Source organism: Podarcis raffonei, chromosome 9, assembly GCF_027172205.1.
Source record: "Podarcis raffonei isolate rPodRaf1 chromosome 9, rPodRaf1.pri, whole genome shotgun sequence".
NCBI lineage: Eukaryota > Metazoa > Chordata > Lepidosauria > Squamata > Lacertidae > Podarcis > Podarcis raffonei.
The window spans coordinates 40,913,985-40,937,879 of record NC_070610.1 but is presented as its reverse complement, the minus strand read 5'-3'; the positions used below and the strand labels follow the sequence as shown (position 1 = coordinate 40,937,879).

At 40.2% G+C, this 23,895-nt stretch overlaps 1 protein-coding gene across 5 annotated transcripts in view; it reads left to right on the top strand.

Annotated features, from left to right (window-relative positions):
- Positions 1-23,895, top strand: part of TMEM131L (transmembrane 131 like) — a 71,012-nt gene that overhangs the window by 12,385 nt on the left and 34,732 nt on the right. For 4 of the 5 annotated variants that reach the window (XM_053403074.1, XM_053403073.1, XM_053403072.1 and 1 more), the window contains exons 4-6: positions 19,440-19,508; positions 20,634-20,757; positions 22,128-22,244. In XM_053403074.1, coding sequence (XP_053259049.1) covers positions 19,440-19,508; positions 20,634-20,757; positions 22,128-22,244 — 310 coding nt within the window. The remainder of the gene's footprint in view (positions 1-19,439; positions 19,509-20,633; positions 20,758-22,127; positions 22,245-23,895) is intronic. The other variant, XM_053403075.1, reaches the window with a different exon arrangement.

Here is a 23,895-nt window from a genome sequence, read left to right as displayed (position 1 = left end):
GCTCCATCTATAGAGTTTTAAAAGTGATATCAAAGACTGTCTTTCCTCATATAACCTGCATGAGTATTCAGATCTTCATTCGAGGTCCTCTCTGGGTGTGTCTCCTTTCAGATGTAAGGTGATAAGGAATAGGACCTTTTAGTGCAGACACCCCAAGTCTAAAATGCTCTCTCCAGGGAGGCTCACCTGGTCCTGGGCTTGATGTCTTTTAACTCACTCTGGTCTTTCCTGGTATTGTAGTATAGAATTAGATCTTGGTATGGCTTCATCTTGCAAGCAAACCTATGGTTATTACCCACCTTGTGGAGTTAAAAAAAAACAACAACACAAAAAACTGGTTATATCAACTATCTCTCACACTTTATTTTTCCTTAACAAAGTTGACAGTGTTGGTTTTTCTGCCTGGAATTCTTTAGTACAGCTATTAATGATTGGAGCAAAGACTGGCTTACCTTTGCAGTGAAAACAGAATGGCTTGGTGCACCCAGTTAAGAGCAAAGTCCAACTTTCAACTAGTACTCTATAGAGTACATCTTCCATAATTTCGATGGCACTTTTTCTTTTAGTCTAAAAAAAGATTTAAAAAAGTTGGGCCCATTCTCAAACTATTAGACTTCAATGATACTTCCTAGAGCAGGTGTGGGGAACCTTAGACTCTCCAAATGTTGTTGAACTACAGCTCCCATAATCCCTGGCCACTGGCCATGTTTTCTGGGGCTGATAGGAGTTAGGAGATGCTTTGACCTCCCTCAGTAGCCTTCTCTCAACATGTGTTGTGTGCATGCGAGACATCTAAAAATGAGTGGTTTTAAAACTGGTTTGAAGTGAGCTGCTGCCTAATGCCTACACCAGACTTCACAGGTTAAAATTGGTCTCCGTTATTCTTTATTATCCCAGAAGATACGCTTTCACAATTTTAATAAGCTGATAGGTATGTATTCCTCCTATTCGGTGATCTGTCTTCTGTTCATATATTCAATGAACTTGGATCATGGAATTGCTTTAGCAGGTGAAGAAAAGACCTGTTCTGTTTTGAGCAATCTAGCTCCTTTCACTTATTCATGGGAACATTCCCTTAATATTCCAATAGCATGGAGAGAGAATCTAGAAGTTGGAATATATCTTCAACTTTTCTTAAGAATTTATTTTCCTATATTTGGATAAAAGTAAGCACAGGCCAGATCCAACCAACTCCCAAAACTCCCCCTCCACCCCCGATTTCTATAAAGAACAGGTACAAATTAATGGGCAAAAGCTAAATGCATAACAATTTCTGAAAGTTGATAAAGTATCTTGTAGCGATCTGCTATCATGTTAATTAACTCTTAGCGATCTGCTATCATGTTAATTACAGATAACTCTGTAGCGATCTGCTATCATGTTAATTAACTCTTAACTTCTTAGTCTAATTTTAGAAATAACCGGTGATGCACAGACAACTGACTTCCTGTGTGTATGTGTGTAGGCAAACCTCAGAATATCTCTATAAGGTCATTTAATATGATGTGCAGATAAGATGGTGATTCTATTACCTGTTTTCTTTATATCCAAAATCCAAATGTCTGCTTTGGGTTAGAACTGAATATATAAATGTCATTGTCCAAGATGCCATCATGCTAGACATTTTTGAAGAAGTCTTTCTCTTTGCAGCTTTGTAGGCTGGTCACCATAAATGTATCCTAATGGACTATTAGTTTCCCATAACCAAAGGGAAGATTTAGCTCATGTGTCTCTCATTGGTCTTAGTCTTTACCGGGTAGTTGGTATTTTGTTTAGTGTAGGAAATGTAGCCATTTACTAGGTGAATGCTTTAATTGAATCTACTTTCTTTATCTAGCTGATAAAGAAACCATCTCAAACTAGGAGACATTGAATGTTCTACCTGCTCCTTCCTAAATTATGGGCGGGTCCTTTGGGGATAATGGAAGCTATGAGTTGAAGAGCATCATTAGAAATGGGGTGGTAATAAGTTCCAGCAGTACTGTAGATTGAAATACATATTCTGACTTCTTAGGTGGACCCTTGAGGCCAAGCTCCCACTGCTATGTTTTGATGCCAGTATCCAGTGGGAAGGCTGAAACTGAATACATTGTTTACATTATTCACATGTTAGTGGAGAAAGCAATTCCCTGCACCAGGTGAACCAGTTGAAATAATGTAATAACTGCCATAGTTGAAATAGGTCAGCCAGACTGCCTATATCTGATTATGCTAAACTTTTTCAGAGACACTACTTTTCTACTTATTAAACTCCAGACAATCAGCCTTTCTGCTTGTCCTCCAAGTGCATTTTACCATGTTAAAATGGTGTGCAACACATTACCAGTCTGCTCATTGAGAAGCTGACATGAGATTTGGTTTTTGTGCCAAAACAGGTTGTCCTTGTGCTCCACATGGGAATCTCAGCAAATTATGTTTTTGCAACCACAAAAGGGTAGCAGCTGGGAGTTCAAGGAAACTATCAGGGGACATGCCTTAATGAATCTAGTATTTATGTGTCACTATTGGTAGTTCCATGTGGGCAAATTCCATTCTAGTTCTTAGTACTCCTGGGAAAATGTACAGTAAGTCACAAAGTTGATTGCTCTGGATATAAGCAATTATATGAATCTATAGAGATATGTGATGTCTCTGTTGTTAATGGATAATTACTAGTTTTTTGGTGGTGGGGAGCTAGTATGGAATCCATGCAGAATAAGCATGATGTGGTTACTACTTTTTATTATTCTTATAAAAGCCTCTAGTAACATTGTATATATATCATATCAAGGTTCTCCAGCTGCATGAGAGCCAGGATTGTGGTGCTGTTTGTGCTGCTGGTATTTTTCACAGCACATTGCACAGTCTACAGTTTTATCTTTTGAGGGTGGAGGGCATCTCAAAAGATCTTTTACTTAAAAGGAAAACAAAAATACTGCATAGAAGAACATGAATGTGGAAAATAGCTTTGTTATTCCTGTATTGATTAAAAACAGCTTTCTTGGATGTCAGAGTTGTGACATTTGAAACATTTTGGTGAAGCCTCATATAAATGCCTTTAGCTTGTTTACAATCCTAACATTTGAAGAGGGTTTTGTTTTCCAGGAGCCTTTAAACCAACATAATCATTCTTAATCTGACTATTCTTCAAATCATTTTAAAGTCTGAAATATTTTATGGTCCTTGAGTTTATAAAAGATTTCCATTATGGGTTCAAGTTAATGGTCCTTGAGTTTCTAAAAGTTATTCGGAAAGTATAAGGTATTATGTACTTAGTATAAGGATCAGGAAACTGCTAGTGTATTTATGTTCTTCTGAGAGTTAATGTTTATTTGTTAATACAAATGAAAGTAAAAAAGGCAGTAACACGTATTTCTTGTACGGTACTGCACATGTCTATACCTTTATGTACTGCATGTCAAAGCTGCAATTCCAGTATTAAGCCTACTAAGCAGTAAACCTTATTGGACTCAGTGGGATTTACTACTGAGTTAACATGCACCCTGTTGCACAGTTAATATATATTTCAGTTAAGACTGCTCTGTGTCAGGATTGGGAGAGGGGGAGTGTTACAAAATAAACACAGAAGCGGCAGTAAAATCACAAGACATGCTATCTACATTATAAATCTAATCTAAAGTTCAGTTGTTTGTCTAGCATCAGTCTCCTTGACATTGAACCATCAGACATTTTAGGACTTGGAAAATGAGGTTATATATGTTATGTGCTACTAAAAAAAATGTTTCTATATAGGTTAGAGATCAGAATATGCAGAAAGGGAGATCTGGTTCTTTTAGGAGCTGGGATTGAGTCTGTTCAGGAGCAACTACGTTGCTGGACATCCATACTGTTGGTAACTTTGATCACTATTCTTCATCCTCCCCCTGCTGTATCCGTAGGCCAACTTTGATGGGTGGGTGAGATTGCCTGCCTGCCAGTCACCTGATGGTCTAATGTCATGCGGACAGTGCATGTCAGAGTTAAAAGATCATTGTAACTGCAGATCAGCTGGCCAGTGGTTACATTACATTACAGGTGCACTCCTTTGTAGATGCACTTCCAGCGACAATCAGCTGATTGGCAGTGAGAGTGCACCTTCAAGGGGGTTTCCTGTAACTGCTGATCAGCTCATTTGCAGTTACTGGGCACTTCTTCTGAGTCTTTTTGGAGCAATCACTTGAAACACAAACTCCTTCCTCTGTAGAAGGAGGAATGACCTGTTTAAAGATGTACCATTTTTTCCTACATATGTTGGGGAAGTGGTTTGTATTCAAAGTGCTGCCTGCAAACGGAACAGTTTTTTTCTCTGCAGAGAGAAAAGTGCTCCATTTGGAAGAAGTACTTCGAATCCAAACTGCTTTCTCCAGCCCACTAAGCTGCTCCAGGCAATTAGATCCCAGTGGGATCTCATTATGATATTGTACACAATACAGCAGAGTACAATACAGTGGTACCTCGGGTTAAGAACTTAATTCATTCTGGAGGTCCGTTCTTAACCTGAAACTGTTCTTAACCTGAAGCACCACTTTAGCTAACGGGGCCTCCCGCTGCCACCACACCGCCGGAACACAATTTCTGTTCTCATCCTGAAGCAAAGTTCTTAACCTGAGGTACTATTTCTGGGTTAGCGGAGTCTGTAACCTGAAGCGTCTGTAACCCGAGGTACCAATGTATAATAAAAACAAAACATTAAAACAGTGTTTGAGTGCACAGACAACAAGCAAAACGGATCTGTTTCAGGGGCTCATAACTGTATGGTCATCAATTGGAATGACCAGAGTGATTTATACTGGGTCAGGCAGATGGTCAAGCTCCAAAAGGTGGCTATCCTAGTTATGGTACAGGCATTTCTAGAGCAGCAACTCTGTATAATGAGAGCAATATTACCATGTTGTAGATAGTGATAATGGTCAATTGTAGCTAGTTAACTTTTGCCTTTTAGCATAAAAAACTTCCCAAACCAAGCCACTCCTCATTGTAGGCTTGGGGAAACTGTGGTCCTCTAGATGTTCTAACACTCCAGCTCACATCAGTCAGCAAGCCCAATGGCCAGGAGTCTAGGAACATCTGCAAGATCACAGGTTCTCATCTCTGCCCTGTTGACTACCTAGATCTCCTGTTCTGGCTAGACTGATGAGGTGTAGTAGCCTCTTCTTGCCATTAGCTCCTTGTGCCGGTTCACTGGTTCTGTAAGCTCTGCTCTGTTTAAACTATGACCCCAAAAGGGTAATCAAGCGCCTAAAATACAGATCCTCATAAACAGTAATTTCACCATCTCATAATTTCTGTTATACCAATAATGGAATTCTCTTTCTCTGTACTGATGTGTTTAACCTATTCTAATGTACCACTTTTTGATATATTTATCAATATGCTATCCTGTTTGTGGTAATTTTTTTGTTCTTGTTTTGCTAAAGTAAATATGGCAATTTTATTACCTATATATTTTAGTTCTTGAACCTTGTAAATAACAGTAAGCATCAGTTTTGTAGGTTGCATTAAAAATTTATTAAGGAGAGAAGGAAGCTGAAATTACTTCAAATTAATTATCTGGTGTGCGTTTTCCTCAAGATTATCCCAACAGCAGCTGGTGAAAATAGCATTTGAGGACAAAAGAAAGAACATAGTCTCTTAAGTTTTATAGCTAGTGACAGTTGCTTTGTCTGGGTATTCGTCAAAGGGCAGCCAAGTGTCAGAATAATCCTCGATTCCTATCTTGAACTGAAGTAATTTAATACATACCATTTTCCCATTGCTAATGCTTCTCTCAATTATTTTTCTGACTGTTGTTTCTCTTTTGTGTGTATTTAATGGAGTTCCAATTTCAAATTAATCTTAAAAGACAAATATCTTGTTAATATTTTATGAAAGAAATGCAGGCAGACATAATTGCCACTTTTGCTGCAAGAGGCTGGAACAAGAAAGTGGAGCTTAATATAATTGTGAGGAGTGTAAGAGGTTTAAAATCAGAATGTTTTGCTGGCTATGTTTGAAAGTAATGCTAAACGATCATTTAGTGTAAAGTGATCAAGCCACAGGCCGTACCTGCAAGGAAGAGATTAGATGTTTTATCTTTCTCTTTTCAACTAAGCACAGTTTGTTCCTATGCCTGAATCTGGACAAGCTGTGTTAATGACAGGAATAGCCATTGAGATGCCATGTGGGTATTGGACTACAACTTCCATGTTGCTTAACCATTGGATATGCTGGCTGGGGTTGATGGGAGTTGATGTCAAACATCTGGAGAACGCACATCAGCTACCCCGGGTTGGGAAACAGGCCAATATTAGAAACCACTTGGCTTGTTTCCCTTGAGTTGAGACTAAACACAATTTGTATGGGTTTGGACATAACAAACACAGCTGATATTGCAGCTCTTGTAAGGAGAGGGAAACTAAAGCATAGCTTGTTATTATGCCTAAATCCAAGAATTGTGGTGGACAAGTTCTCAGTTTTGAAAAAAAAGGAGTATGAAAAACCAGAAATTAAATGTTTTAACTAGAAGCAGGGATATATCTGAGAAAAATGCTGGATATAATCTTAACTGGGAAATGATGCTTCAGAGATGAAATAACTAAAGCGAAATGAAAGAAAACAGACTCGGAGATCTAGTCAGATAAATACAGTTGGCAACGCAAATGTTCTGAACCATCTGTTGTGCTTGAGAGGACAAATCGTAAATTTACTGAATGAGGTTTCATTTTCCCTGTGGTTTCTTAGTTGAGTAGACCTAGCCAAAACTTATATTTTAGAGGTGAAGTGTTATCTAAACTTGGGTGTAGCAATGCTTTTTTGTTTTTTTGTTTTTTAAAAAGCTTTTGCAACGACATGGAAAATGTGCTGCCTTCTGAGGGGTTAGATTGTGTTGAAAGACTCTTCCACAATATCTTGCTGTTTGTCATTTTCAAAGCCTTGTTCACGGCAAGTAGCAACAGAATGCCAGGAGCTGAAGGGGCTCTTCTACTTGACCAGCTCCTTGACCCATGACTTACATGCTTTGTTGTGGCTGTTAACTGCTTTTCTTCAGTGCCAATTTGATTTCTGTTGCAATGTTTCCACTTTGAGTCTCTTGTCCCATCCCCCATCCTGTCACTCCCCTCCTCCTCCCATTGTAAATAAGTCCTGCTAGCAAGTACGATTACTGGTAGTAATCGTCCACTTTTTACAGCACTGGTGAATTTCTAAGATTGCGGTCTTTCTAAGTGCAGCTCAGATTGTCTGGTTTTTATACCCTGTTTTAAAGATAACATGTTTGGGAGTGTGTGTGTGTATTTGTCTTTTAAAGAGGTATACTCTTGCGCAGCTGATTTATACTGCTCTTCTCCCTCCTTTTTACAAATATACCTTAGCAGTGTCAATTAGAATTCTAGTTAAAAAGGTTGAGATTACTACTTGGCTTCATCCCAAAGTCCTAAAAGAAGGTACTGTACATTTTAAGGATAACCTAGGGTGTTATGTTCCATACTGCCTTTAAAGACAGGCTGTTTACAAGGAGAGTCGTGTCAACATCTGGATGTCATGGCAGAACGTTCAGTGTGACATGAATAAGCCAAGGTGAACTTCAAGCCCTCTCCTTTTCAGCATGACCACAAAGATGAGTTTGGAACCTTTTTATTACTGCTCAGTTAATGACTGATAATGTCTTTGGCTGCAGACATTGGGTTGCTAAAGGGTTCACTGGATAGCATTGAACAAATTACTTATTACATAACCTTTCCTATTTTATGTGGGATAATATCCACATACCTTGAATTCCTTGACGAGTGAGCAAAATACAAGTGTGACAAAAACAAATTAAGAAGTGGACACAACTGCAAAGCAAAAACATGAAAATTTGAAGGAATATCTGATTTCCAATGCATCCTTAAGAAAGTTGCAAGTTTTAAGAATGCTATTATCACGTGTTCCCATCTGGTGGTGCAGATTACAAATATGAGAGCTGCTACTGGTTTTGAGTTCCCTCTGACAATATAGCTTCCAAAGAATATACTAGAGCTCTGACATGCAAAATCACCTGTGGTCAGATCCACCTCTTAAACTGTAGCTCTGACCATGAGCAAGATGTGTGTCACAGTAGTTCTTCGGACAGTTACACACGAACAGCAAATGAAGAGGTAAAACTGTTCCACCTTCAGACTGCAGATGGAGCGACTGCATTTGTTTGGTGTTGTGTGGATAGAGCAATGGACTTGGCCCAGTGAGATTTATGTTAAGATCTTTATTTAAGTCATGAAGCTCACTTGAGTGACTTTGGCTCAATCACTCTCAGTCTACCCAATTTCATAATGGCCTGGTTGGAACATAATGTGAAGACATGGTTGGTTTAGCCAAGTTGTGGTTTGTTTAAATGTCTGAACCCACCATGGTTTGTTTTCTGGAAGCAAACTATGCGTTTTTTTGCTGGCTTGCTAATCATCGCTTGTTTTAACTGTGAACCCAACAGCTATTTTCATGGGCATAGCCAGGATTTTTGTTAGTGGGGGGAAAACCTCAGTTTGCTATGTATTTTTATTGATTGGGGGGGCAGCTGCCCCTTCCTGTCCCCCCTGGCTATGCCCATGGCTATTTTACTCTAGTTTATTGATTTGGGGAGAGGGGGCTAGCCTGCCTCAGATTCTTACCAGGCTACAGAGGCAAGAGCAGCTGGAAAAAGTTGAAAATAAAGGAGAAGATTGGAAGTGAGGTAACAGAATTCCAGCCTTTCTTTCTCCCCTAATGTGGTAATTAGCATTCCCTGTGTATGGTTTTTTTCATGGTAGATTAGTCAAGAATATGCCCCCACCACACTAAAATCCACATCTGTACTCCTATACCTGAGAAGCAGTTTACAGTTGCTGTTTCTGTGTAGATTAGGCCATAATGAAGTTGTTTGTGATGATATTAGGTTCTCTCTTCCTGTGGATAATAGATGATATTCAGTGTTAGTCATTGACTATTACCATTGAAATCAATTAGTCTGCTAATTTCAATGCGTCTGCTCTTGAGCATAACTTACTTGGATATCACCCAGTAACATTAGAAGCAACTGCATAGCATTCAACTCTCCCTGTAGCTAGTTTTCTTAGGGCATGTCCTTTGTGTTTAGATCTATCAGATGCTACTTATAAGTTGTTGTGCATTGTTATAGGTCACCCCAATCTCTGCTGAGTGGCAGCAAATTCCAGGGGTCTTGGCACTTAACCAGGGTTTGTGTTCTTTTGGAATGAGGCACAGCAGACACTGTCCTGTCTTTTAAAAATATGGTTTATTTACACATATTTACAGCTGAGTTTTCAGTGGAGGGGGTGCAGAACATTACACCCCATTAGTCTCTCTTGTTGCTCCCCTCATAGCTTCAGCAAGCTTGCGGCCAGAGCAAAGCCAGTCATGCTCCCCAGTTTTTCAGTGCAGCCTCTCCCAGCCTGTATGCATGGAGTTCTGGCCCCTTCCTCATTCTTCCCCAAAATCCTCCAAATGCAACTCAGGCTGTGTGTAAAAAGGGCATTCTTTTTTCCTGTGGTGACATCACACCTCCCGTAACCCTAGCAATTTCTCCCTCCCAACTCTGCTATTGTCTCTTGCTTACACACAGCTGGGGGAGGAACTCCCCCCCCCTTGACTGACACTGAAGGCCGATATCTTTTGTCAAGGCAATGGCCCTTCCCTCACCTGTCTTTGATGGCACCTCTGTCAACTGATCTCCTTAAACAGAAGAACTGGCTCAGCCTGTATTTTTACACCGTGCCAGGCATCTTCCCTTAGTACTCCAAATATTAGCTAAAGTCTACAATTTACTAAATTAAAAATTTAGGGGGAACCCCATAAAAAAACCCCATAATGGTATCTATCAGAAATTGAATATCTGCTCTAGCAGTGGGGGGAAAGATGCTCTGTCGTGACATTTTGATAATCAGTCCCTCTATATCCAACGTTCATGTTGTAAGTGCCATTGATTATGTAGCCAAAACAGTACCACCTGTGCAAGTGGAAAGCCCCGAGGCTTGCACAAGTAGAGAAAAAAAAAACCTATGGGGGATTTGTTTTTGTTGTTGAGATGTTTCACACAAAATGAAAAAGACACTTTCATATTTAGCATAAGGATTCATAGTTGTTTTTAGGTTTTTCAAGCTTGGTTTAATACTACAGAATTTTATATTGTTTACTGTCTTGGATGAATTTGCTGTGTGGGGTGATTGCCCAAGATGTTGAAATGTGAGCACATAAAGTAATAGTGCACAGGTCCCAGATGTTGAGTAAGAGTGTGCCGATTTCTTTCTTTTTTTGTGTGTGTGTGCCGATTTCTACATCGACACTGGCATCTGTCCTAACAGCAATTCTGTCACTTGTTTAGCCAATAGGTGTTCTTTTTAGTTTAGTGCATTTTTATAACTTTAGCAGTAGGATTTTGTATACCAAACAATTTCACCTGTTCTTTGAGTAGATTATAAGAATGCTAGAGGAATGTTTTTGACTTGCTTTTAGCAGTAAGTTGTGCTACTCATGTTGTCTTTATCTTACCACTAAGCAGAATGCTGATAAAGAAACATGCATTGCAAACAACTTCAGTAAGAGCACACACACAAAATCTGTCTTTCATCTCCATTTTGTAGCATAAAAATGATTGGCCTTTTCTACCCTATGCTTAAGGGGGGGGAACCAACTATACCATGGAAACCATTAGAATTTCATTTGGTAGATTATGCAAAGTGGCAATATAGATTTATAAAGTTGCAGGTAAAATATGAGTTTGTAGTGGCAAAAACAAAGGCTGAAGCTCAAAACAGTGTTAAAAAAGCAAGAGAAGTGTGGCACCTTCCAAAATAACAAATTTATTTTGGCATGTGGACCAGAGCCTACTTTATAATATGGCTGAAATGCCATTTTCTGTCGGTAGGTATAATACACATGGAAATGAAATGTAAAAAAAGAAATGTGATAATTATGTTAAAGCTGAAATAGATGCAAAATTAGCGCAATGACTACTGCACAGTAGCATGAAATGCTACCTCAAACACCTCAGTATTGCTGGGGTTAATTAACACCTGTAACAGTGTTTGTATTAGGATGTTTGTGTTACTATGGGAGCTCCTGTAGAAGAGTTTTGCTTCAGGGTAACAGCTTACAAAGAATATTCCCAGAACCGTCTCTCCATTGAAATTAATTGTGAAGCTCTGTGTGTACACTCAAGCCCCCTACCCCAGATAGTGATTAATATATGACACACGTACACTGAGTTGCAAAATGCCAGTGGATCAGGTGAATAATGATTTGACAAGCAACTCTCTTGGAGGTAGTGTTGCATGCCATTTGCTCTGCTAAATCGCTGTGTAAATACACTTAATCTGTTCTACGGTCACCTGACTTAATGAACAGCTAAGATATGCCCAATAAGATAAATAGTCACTTTCGTAGTGTGGCAGTTTGGTTACTAATAAGAAAAACAGGTCCTTTGTATTTGTATAGCTCTTCACACCTGCTGTCTTGATAGTCCTTAAAACAACGCTGTTAGGTACCCACCAGTTTTGCTGCTTTTGAGGCAGGCCATGTCACCACCACTTGCTACAGCCACTGACAAGTTCCGTGAGACTTCATCCAGCCCAGTGACACAGTATCATGAGGCTTGGTCAGCTGAGTCTTCTGGGAGACCTGTATAAGGCTTCTTTCCCCTGCTGCCTGACCTTAGTCATGGCTGTACTCTTTAAGTGTAGCAGGAGGTCCACTTCAATCTGAAGAGTAATTAAGCCACCTGAGGTGTTTCATGGCCCAGTCAGTAGAGTTCTGGCCTGGCCATGGAGCACCCACCAGGGAGCTGGTGGCAAAGGCTTCAGTGGTGTGGGAGCCACCCAGCCAATCCATAGTGATGTACTCTTTCTGCTGTGATTAAGTTGATGACGATGATTCATTTCGTTTCTATACTGCTTTATATTTTTAAGGAAATAAAACACCTCAAAGTGATTTACAAACCTGCATTAAAACATCAAATAAAGCAATCCAGAATAAAACATTACTGAAGAAAGCCAAATATAATGCATACATTCAAAGCAACAGAATGAACAGGAAACTAAAATATTATCTTAAAAGATTCCAAAATAAAACATTGCAAAGGAGATCAACTACAGATTGCGCATGTAATGTTAACACATTTTTTAAATCTTAAACATTTCCAGAGAAAACATTACTAAAGGAAGTCAAATGTAAAATGCACATTTAAAACAGCATACTTAGCAAGACAATACAATATTATCTTAAGCATAGGACATTGCTGCTGCTGCTGCTGCTGCTGCTGCTACCAATCCTGCCTAGGGTGGTTCACGGCAGGTGGCAGCTGTGGAAGCTCAGACTCAGTGACCTGGATCTGTACTAAGAGGCAGCCAAGATGATCTCTGGTTTCTTCAGCAGCTTCAGCTTTTGTAGTTGGGAGTCAGGGCCCCACCCTGTCAGGCCTGATGGAAAAATGCAAGGCAAGGGAGCAGGTCTTCCAGGTCTCAAAGCCAATATGAATGGCTCAGTCTGGTTTATAATAGGGCCAGGCTGCATTCCGGATGGGATCCTGAGAATGAGAGTCTAAGGCCACCCAGTGTTCTGTTCATGGCTGACTTGATATCTATAACATTGATTCCCATCCCCTACACAAATATACTCTCAACCGCATGTATCACTCTTATTTCCTGTTTTTAAAAAAAGATTCACGCTGAAGACTCTTGAGATCATTACGCTGCTCCTGAATGTAACATTTTATATTGTTGCTTTTATTCTGTACAAATTAGTTGTGATTGAATGTTTACTCTTGCATGACATGCAAAATCACATGCTGTTTTCTGACGGAGCTGAGATATGTCAAATGAAATGTATAAACCATATGGGAATTTGCAAGTTCACAAGACTTGGCTTTACATTTTTCAGGCTTTGTTTAGCTTCCCATTTGGCTGTTTTCCCTTTTTAGGATGGAATCGGGGGAAGGGAAGCAATTTACTTCTTCATGCTAGTATATATCACATGCACTGGAAAGCATTGCATATCCTTCAGGTCATAGCTGTATCCTACTATTTCCTGAATCTGTATTATTTCACTTATGAAGAAAACGGAAGGATCCAAAATATGGTTTTAATTGACAACCAACAGGAGAGTTTATAGTGACATGTTATTATCAGAATGTGGATACTGTATTAATAATTAAACTGATCTAGCTTACTTTGCATTTCCAGATATCTTAGGCTATGTAATGTTTCATGGCCTAGTTTAAACTGGTTCTGAAAAGATTGAAATAGGGATGGGATCAGTAGATACATGCACACAAAAACAGGTAGCTGGATGTAATGACATTTTAAACAAGTGTGTTAACTTCCTATTACTTTGAAACTACCTTGCATTTCCTTTCAGCTTCCCAATTTCTGTTGAGAAATGAGGTAACTACTTCTGGTTGGATGTAATAGCCTTTTTATCAAGTGTGTTAACTTCCTATTACCTTGCCACTACATTGCACTTCTTTCTGTATCCCAGTTTCTGTTGGGAAATGAGATTCTAAGTTCACACCACACTGCTGTAATAAACACATATACAAGAAGGTGAAATATTAGAGTTCTGGCTTGAAAATATTTAAGCACAATGAGCCTTAAACCCTAATTAATCTAAACCCAACAACATGCTATGATGCTAACGCAATGTATTTTTAACTCTTCTGTTACTTTCCTATGGCTTTGTATTCATTTCACTACTAGTATGATAGTAACTAGGGAAATATTTTCATGGGCACCTATTGACATTACTTTTTGGCTCTTTTTCACTATGCCTATAGTGCTTAAAAGTACAAACAAGGAGTGCTTCCACATTAGCCCTTTATTCATTATTAGGTCACTTGGGTTTTTTTTGCGAACAATCCAGGTGACATTCTCCTGAAACAGTTCATTTCCTATCCTGACCCATTCATGTTCTGCTTATTCCATCCTTCGTTTTTGTGTGTTTGTCTATTACATTTAAAATGCAATTCCGTGCCAGTGTCTTCATCACCATCTCTCTCTATTCTTCAATGAGTAAAACTGATAAAGTGTCTGTAGGTTTGGGGACTCTTGTCAGTTATCTCACATGCCCTGTCCATCTTGTTTTTTAAAACACATTTCTATATGCACCACTGCTGACGGGCGTAAGTGCATAATATGGTTTTATTCATAAGCATCTTCCGCAGAGCAGCAGCAGCAGTGTTGCAGATAGTGAGAAAGTGGTGGCCAGATCTTGTGAGAGAAGGCGAAAGAGCTGCTTGATCCCTTCCCCCTCAGCCCTGCAGCACTCTCAGCTGCCAGTTCTTGCGTCTGCAAGTTCCTTTTGTCTGCCTGCTTGTCACCTTATGCTGCCAAGGGGAGAGAGTCTGAGAAGGAGGGATGGGCATGGCAATAAAGCATACCTAGAGCCAGGAGGGTGGAGGAAACTTGGGCAGCTGCTGTTCTGTTGTGGGAGTGGTAACTCAGCAGGCAAGTGTGTCCAGAACAGGAATGGTACTTCCTTCTATAGACGCTGGCCATTTTGCTCAGTTGCATTACAGGGGAGATCTTTCCCTCCTGCTGCATCTCAGAAAATCAACCCACCCCCCTCTGACATCCTTCTAGTGCCCCCACCCATTTAGATGGTCCCCCTCACTTGACTCCGGCCCTCATGCGGCTTATTTCCAACTTCCAGATGATTAGAAAGTTCTAGCACAGGGCTAGCACTTACTACTGGTGCTGGAGGAGACTCTTGAGAGTCCCATGGACTGCAAGAAGATCAAACCTATTCATTCTTAAGGAAATCAGCCCTGAGCGCTCACTGGAAGGACAGATCCTGAAGCTGAGGCTCCAATACTTTGGCCACCTCACGAGAAGAGAAGACTCCCTGGAAAGACCCTGATGTTGGGAAAGATTGAGGGCACAAGGAGAAGGGGACGACAGAGGATGAGATGGTTGGATGGTGTTCTTGAAGCTATCAGCATGAGTTTGACCAAACTGCGGGAGGCAGTGGAAGACAGGAGTGCGTGGCGTGCTCTGGTCCATGGGGTCACGAAGAGTCGGACACGACTAAACAACAACACCAACAAGCACTTAATACACAGCATTAACAAAAGCTTTGGCATCCCCGCCCCCCAGAAGCACCCTGTTTGATATTAGACTACATTGTGCCTATGCACAATGGCTAATCAGAGTTAAGCAAGACTAGTCTTCCAACTGACATGTACATATTGGAACAGAGGTCTGCATGCACAAATTGGAGGCTAACACATATTTGGTTATAAAATCTAACATCAGGGCAAGGCAGTATAAATTGCATGGATTGAGACCACAGGAACTTGGGTCTACACATGTAAGTCTCTGTTAAAACATGACATCTACCACACAAATTGTTCTGGAGGTTGCAGAATGCAGGTAAGCTCGTTAGATCCTGATCTCTTACTACATGTTGGCACTCCGAGAGGCTATGCTAAACACTATGTTGTTTAGATTTCATTATCACCTAATGTTCATAAATGTATGTCAAGTATATTAGGTGCTATATGCAGATAAAAGTAAATGAGCATGTGCCCTTAGACTCACAAAACCTGCCCATTATTCAATACTCAAGACACTCCCCTCCCTAAGTACAGTTGAAATTGCCAGATCTTATGCATGCAGATCTCCTGTATTTGCTCTCCTGTTCACTCATGAAGAGGAATAAGTAAGCCTTATCCCTAAAGCCTTATCCCTAATATGACACCTGGAAAAACAGTACTTTGAAGATTGGAGCTAAAGTGCCTTTTTGTCTGCTTATGGGTTTTTTTGCTTTAGAGGCAACGTGTTCTCTTTCATGTTTTGTAGTAAACTAAATGGTTCTTGTTTGTGGCCATATCTGAATATAATGGTCTGCTGCCAGAGGAGGTACATGGGAAACAGCTGTGCCTGTCACTTTAAATGTCATGAAATCTAAGCACAGGAAGAACTAGTTCTCTAGTCCATTTTTCTTGATCTGGACAAATGGTTCCTAAAACCTTATTTTCAGTGTTTTGTTTTTTAACAAACAATGACTTGACAAGATGACAGAAGTTTTGTTGAGCTCAATTTTGATGTTAACACAGTTCCGCCTTTCTCTGATGAGCACCTATATTGGGGTGGGATGGGGGAGTAGTAGCCAGCGCATGAGATGCTGGCCAGCAAGGTGTCACTGGTGTTTGTGACTTTTTCCAGTGCTGATTTGGTACTTATCAAGAGTTGAGGTTGTGCAGTGCAATGCATGTTATAATTATGTAGTTGAGAGTGAGTGGATGGATGGATGGATGGAAGTAGTTCCATATTTTCCAGGGTGAAAGCCTGCTCTGGTATAGAATTCAGCCCCTCTCAAGTGAGAGAAGGGAAGGAGAGTATTTGATGGTACCGGGGATGTGGGACACGAGGCCAGTGCTACTTTAGAGTTTGGGAGAGTAACGTATATGCTTGGCAGCAATCCTTGACTGTGGGTTGTCATATGGTTTAGAGCAGGCATGTCCAAAGTCCATTTCAGGGGCCTAATCCGGCCTTCCGGTTGGTTTAATCCGGCCTCTGTGGCAGTTTATTTCCTGGGGTAACCCCCCCCCAAAAAAACGCAACAACAAAAAGGTCAACAACTTCAATCCTAAAAAAAAGTCAACAACTTTGGGTGGACCTTTGGTCGGCCCTCACAGCCCTTCACTTCATCAAATCTGGCTCTCTGGTTTAGAGAGTGGTGTAGATCCATGTGGTTGGTTGATGGAGATGTTTGAGGTCTTGAATGATTATACTAGTTGTGTGGAATGGAGCATGAATGAGATGGGTTGAGTTGGTTATATGAATGAGTGAATGAATCATGTGTGTTGTTTTGATGGTAGTTTCACATTATACTGCCTTGTAGTGCTGTTAGACTTTTATCAATATTGTTTTTAGGTATATTGATATTGTTTATGTATTCATGTTTTGATGGTACTTATATGGTTTTGATGGTACTTACTGTGTTTAGATGTATATTTATGTATTTTAATCAGTGTAAACCATTTCAAGATACTCAGATAGTAAGTGGTCTGTAAATGGAACCAATCCATAAATAAATAAAACAAAGTCAGGGTCGTGTAGTGGTTAAAATGATGGCCTAAGACTTGAGTGACTCTCCACTCTGCCATGAAGCTCACTAGCTGACCTTGGGCCAGCCAGTGTCAATCAGTCTAACCCACCTCACGGGGCTGCTGTGAGGAAAAGCTAGGGAGAGGGAGAACCATGTGCATCACCTTGAGCTCCTTGGATAAGAAGTGGAGAAGAAATGCATTAACAAACACACTAACTAACTAACTAACTAACTAACTAACTAACTATGAAGTCATGTTTCCATGCAGTGTTGCTGTTTGGCATCTATTGAAATCAATGTAGCTGCAGGCTTGTGTGTATGGAATAGGCCTTGTGTTCATGGGAGTGAACTGGGAAAATCACAAACCTAGGCATGCAATAACATGTGCTTTTCTTTGGCATTGCGCCTATGATGATTAAAACTAGGTTCAAGCTCCTGTGTAAGTTTTTGGGTAAACTCTGTGCTTTTTTAAAGTGTGTTTTTTTAAAAACCTGAAATGTAAAACCTCTGAGAACTTGGCAAGAAAGATTTCCCCACTGCAGATAAAAATAAGCAAACAAATATGTGTATTGCTGCTTGGTTTTTTTAAAAAAAGATTTTATTTATCAACATTTTAGAAAGCAAAGAACCTGTTAGACCATAAAATAGTTTGGGGGAGGGGGAGCATATGTAATTGCTTCATGTATATATTTGTGAGAATCTTACTTTAGAAACTAGTGCAACCCTATGCATATTTACTCTGAAGTAAGTACCATATACAGTAGGGCTTACCCTAGGGAAGTGTCCATAGGATCACAGATTTCGGCTCTTTTACAATAATTCATATTAGGAATAAAAGCTTTGAGCAACAAAAGAGGGAGGAAAACAAACTTGCAGGTGGTCTGGAAAGGTGTGCCAAGTTGGCCGGGTAGAAAGTCAAGAGAGCATATTGAATTATGTGAGCCTCTGAAGCTCCACTGCTGATTTTAATAATAAGGCTTTTAAATTAAGTCTTAACGTGCCAATTGATAAACTTTATGCTCTGGTTTCTCCTCAGATAGTACAAATATATTTATTTTCCCAGGAGTAAAATCCTGGTTCGTTGCTGACGTGTTTTGCTTTGTGAGCTTTAATTCTCTGGGTTTCTCCCTACCATTGCACCAAGGAAGGAGCAAAGTGGAAGCAAATACGTTGTGTACTAGCATGATGCTTTTTCATACTGTGGGTTAAGTGAGCCAAACTTATTGTTATGTGCGAACCTGACCTTTATCAGAGTTCATTTCTTGTTAACCCGAGAGTGTCTATAAGTGTCCTCTTGATTTTGAACAATGCCCACGATGGTTATCCACAGTTGTCATGAGGCTATTTATGAACCAGGGGAGTTGTGTTTGAGGACTGTTGATGTGGGATCTCTTCCACATCATTTATTTATTTTTGTCTATTCTCTGCGGAAGGTGGGGGTTGTGCTGCTTTCTGTTCAGAATACATATTTGGATCTATCCCTTATAAAAATTTGAATACTAAATGGCAACGGGAGGAGAATACAACTTTCAGAATCTGATGTAATTTTGTACAAATTGTACAAATGTTAAGCTGTTATGAGGAGTATATCAAGTTTATGGTATTTTATTGCTTATAATTGGATTTCTCCCTTTCCCCTGTCCCAGTTGCTTATGTTGTCCCTTATTAATTTTATTTGGTTGTTACAGACTTTTGCCTAAGCATATTAGCCCTCTTCAGACATTCAGCCAAAGACATGCCATAAATGGAATAGAGGCAAGTGATGTACGCACCATCTCAGCCCACTTCATCTGTAGGAAGGTCAGGATGAAGCAGGCAGGGACATTGGGACTGAGGGCAGTGCACCTGTACACACTAATGCTCTCACACTTTCAGCTGAATGCCTGAATGGGACTGTTGTCAGGCCTGTATTCCAGGTTTGTGCTTGCAGGTTTCTAGAAATAATTAATTGTGCATGTGCATTCTTAATACAGCGGTAGCTCTGGATGCGAACGGGATCCATTCCGGAGCCCCATTCACATCCTGAGTAGAATGCAACCCGCGCGTGCGCAGGTCGCGATTCGCTGCTTCTGTGCATGCGCGTGACTTCATTTTGCGCGTCTGTGCATGTGCTAGCGGCGAAACCCGGAAGTAACGCATTCCGTTACTTCCGGGTCACCGCGGAGCATAACCTGAAAACTCTCAACCTGAAGCATATTTAACCTGAGGTATGACTGTATTTTAGAATGAAGTTGCGTGAATCAGTAACAGTTTTTGATAGAGTTAATTTTGAATTGTGGCGTGGCAGTTATGGTCTTGATTTTCCTTGTATTCTTAAAGGCAAATCGAGCGATGCCAGTACAGTCTACATATAATCTGAGATCTTGTGAAAAGGGATATGGTTTTATAATTACTGTTCTCTTCTTTTTCAGCTTCTCTGCGAAAATGTCAAATGGGAGGGTCCTTCATTTTCACCCTTCAATTCTTCATTTTGGAATGCAGTGAGTATTTTGCATACTTTTATTCTGTATCCCAGGAAATTCTTTCCCCAGAAGAGTCTTTAATTCCCTTCCATTTTGCATTGCATACAATGTTTCCACCCTCCTTTTCTGTGTCCGGTTCCTTGGCAGCTTAGAGTACATAGTTCTTACTCAAGCAGGATTGCAACACACAACTAATAATAATAATAACACCACCTCCCCTTCACCAGCGGGCCCCAGGGCTGGTTGTTACAATAGAAGATTCTGAATTAAAAACAGTTAAAACAAGTTACAGCCACAGGAATAGGATGGGTCTTGAGAATAACCATCTCAGGTGTCAAAGGGCTAGGTGTCTTCAGATTTGCTGAAAGATGAAGGTGGCAGACACCTCTCTGTGGGAGGGAATTTCATAACACCCTTTTCTGGGGGGCCCTTCCTTGTACTTCTGAGGAGGGCAGAACCACCAAAAGGGGCCCACCTTCTGATCTTAACTCCAGAGAAGGTCTGTAGAGAAGGAGGTAGTCTCTCAGATTTTGGGGGCTAAAGTCCTATAGGGCCTTACACACTAAACACCTTGAATTGAGCCTGGAAATGAACTGACAGCAAACATAGCAGTTTTAGAACAACCGTAAGAGTTCTAAAGGCAGCCTTAGTCAGCAATCCAGCAATCTGGCCACTGCATTTTGAACCACTGCATTCAGAGTTATCTTCAAGAGCAGCCCTATGTAGAGCGCACTGCAGTAATCCAATCTGGAAGTTACCAGAGCATGGAGTTCCATAGCCAAGTTATCTCTGTCCAAAAGGGGCTGTAGCTGGTGAACCAGTTGGAATTAGAAATAGGCACTCCTAGCCATCAAGGCCTCAAGTGACAGTGTTGGACCCAGGATTACCTGCAAGCTATAACCATGTTCTGCTGGTTCTCATGAAAAGGGAACTCTGGATGAGGAGGAGGTGGCTTTTGGCTTGGATTTGTTCATGTCATGCCAAATCACATTGTGTCTGTATCACAAAGTTATCTTTGGTTTAAATTCCAATGGGCCCAAGTTGTAGGGGTTTTTCTGAACACTGTATGTTTGCGTGTGGAGTGGAAAACATGACTGCATTTTTTCCATTGCCATTAATACTTCCCTTTCTTCTCTCCCTTAGGTTGCTGGGACTGCCTAAAGCTAAAATGCTATGTGCTTACAATCCTAGTAAGGATAAAGATGTTATAGTGAATTCAATGTTTACAGCTACTAGGCATTTTCATGTGTCTCCTGTTCATAGCAGGGTGAGTGCTGATGTACTTTTGGAAACTATGCTAGGGCAGAGTGCCAGAGTTTCATGCTTTCCTTGGCCCTAAAGCGTTAGCTAACTGGTCTTTCTTTCCTACTTTCCCAGCCATCAGCTTGTTCTTGGTCTTCCCATTTATTTCTATTAGGGCTGAGCTGAACATTTTCCCATACATTTTCGGTGCCAAAAAAATAAAAATAAATGCCTTCTGTGTCCCTTAGAAGTATCTAATTTTCACTGTTGCTCGTTGCTTTTTCAGCCTCTGTTGCTTGTGGCTTCACCTGCATTTGGATTCCAATACACTTAAAACTCAATACATCCTTGTCAGTTGTCTTCTCTCCTCCAGCTCAATCATTCTCCGCCCTCCAAATGACTCTTACTCCCTCAGAAGACTCTGCCCTTTCCCCCTTGTTACTCTCCTCTGCTATGAGAAGCTTCTTGTTTTATTGAACTAGCTTTTATTTTATTTTCTAACAGTGGGTTATTTTTTTTTACACATGTAGCTTGTTTAAACTATGATTTGTTGAAACCAGCCAAGGTCAAACTGTGGTTGTTTCAACAAACAATCATTTAAACTTATGAGAGTTCCCAGTTTGAATGTAATGATATGCTCCTTTAAAGTTTATGTTTCCAATTTCCTCCTTGTGCTCTGGAGCCAGAGGAGAGGGCTGAGGGGAAGCATGCAAACCCAAGCTCATTCATATCATAGCTGTCAACCTTCCCTTTTTGGGGGCGGGAAATTCCCTTATCCCAGGGCCGTTTCCCAATGCTTCCTGCTGCTATCCCGGATTGTTAAATATCCCGTAGACTGTCCCCAGGACAGGTGAGGCTGCTGATCCCTTATTTTCAAATTTGAAAGTTGACAGCTATGATTCATATCATGCTAAACCATGATTGGGTTGCATCCAGACTCTATCTCTGTAAGTAAAGTGACTTGCAATCCTGGTTTAAGTTAAATAGCGGTGGTTATATAAGTTTGGATGCATTGGCAAGCTACTATGGTTTGCTGCTAACCATGATTGAAAGCTTCTCATTGTGACTTGTAGGAAAAGGGAGGAGGGGGCATATGAGCCTGAGGTTCCTGGTTGTTACGATTATAATGCTAAGTCATGTTTTAGTGCTGCATTTGAAGCCAGCCTCTGTCTTAGCATGCAGTCTCTTTATAGCTGCCCCTCCTTGTTTCTTATTGCTCTTCAGACTACATATAGGAAGGTGCAGGGGAGCATGGTGGCTATGGACCACTGTCACTATATTTAGTCTAGTGGGGCAAGGGGTGGGTGGTGACCCACTTTTTAAAATTTACAAGTCTGTAATAAAATTAATGCAATTAATTCTATTGAACACCAGATACTTTTATTTTATCTGTAGGTGATTCCAGCAATGGGAAAAAATTGTTTCAGAGTACTGTTTCTTCCATTAGAAGAAGGCAGTTTTGAAAGTACATTATTTATAAATACCTCATCTCATGGAATATTTTCATATCAGGTAATCTTTTGTTCATCAGCTTGAGATTTAGAAGGTAATTTGTTTTTCAAATGACGTAATAGTGGGCAAAACCAGGAAACATTGCCAGCAGTTCTTGGTCATGAATAAATAATACTTGCAGAGAGCATTATGATTTCCAAGGGACTGAAGCTTTAAGGGGTCTGTTTTTCTGGTCCCAAATGGCTTAAACATTTTCTACATTTGTGTTGGAGAAGAAGCAAGTGGGCGACTTTCCCCTCTGGTAGTTGAAGACAACCATCCTGTAGGTACATTTTCAAGTAAGCCTTTCTAACCTGGAAAAAAAAATTGTATTCCATGTTAAGCATTACAGACAATTAAATACAGTAGTTCTAAAAGTATATGTAGCCCTGCTTGGCCATGATTTATTTGCTGCTACAGAAAAAAGTGTAGAGACATCCAGAAAATCCGTGTTATACAGATTATACAAGGAATTATGCCTCAGTTTTATACCTGAAGGTCTTCCTAGGCTGTGCCTCAGTAGGTTGGAGAACTAAGGCAATGCTGCCATTGTCTATGCAGTGACATCTGGATCTTATAGCACATATCACTTGCTGGAGCCAGGATGACTGCAGTGTACTACAAGCCTTCCTGCTCCTTCCAAACCTTGGACGTGGCATGATGAGTTAAAGACTCCTCAGTTGAAGCAGAGGCAGGGTGTGGCTGTGCCTTTGCTCATGATCCTTGTGCAGTAAGGGCTGCATTGTATTTGAATGGCAGTTGTTGAGCAGCACAAGCAGGGGACTGCTATTGCACATGTGTCATTCTTGCACGCTTCCCATACACATTTTATTGACCATGTAAGAGGGCATAATGTGACTAGATGGACCTTTGGTTTGAACCAGCAGGGCTCTTGGCATTCACTATGATCTTAAACTTTGCATGCAAAATTTGGTGTTGTACACCAGTTTGCATTGTGCATGTATAAGACAATTTGGGATCTTCATTCATTATTTACTTATTAAATTTGTATACCACCCTATGCCCGCAGGTCTTGGTGCGGTTGCAACATCAAATCACAATATAAAAATATGAAATGAATAATAAAAATAAAACCAACCCAATAAACACACACACCCTTCAGTAGCACTCACTTCAAAGGGACTAGCAGAAGAGAATTTTCTCAGTGATCTGGATTGTGTCACAGGTTTGCACACACTCTACCTCTTGGATCAATAACACTTCATTGATAAACTGAAGGGATCTGTAAGGAGTTCTAAAAAAACAGTTTACTGTGGAATTTGTGAATAGAATTTTTAAAATAACAGAGAAACAAAAGGTTAGTAACATTTAACTGGGCTTTAAAAAGAAGAAAAAATAATATTTACTTGTGTAAATTATAATTAATATAATATAATATGCTTTTAAACCTTGGGCCTTCATCATAAAAGTTTCTAAATAATTACATATCTAGTACAAAAGTTTCCTTCACCTTTTTCTTATGTAAGACTATGTGCTAAATGAAAGTGCTTCAGATGTATTAGAAAACTGCAGCTGATACTCAGTTGCTCTTGTGACACCTGGTGTAGTTATTAATTTGAATTGTTCAGGCAGCAATACCCAAGACCCCCAAATATAGTATATATTCTTCTGTTTTTAGGCCCCTCGTTTGTTTATAGCACCCATCTCATGA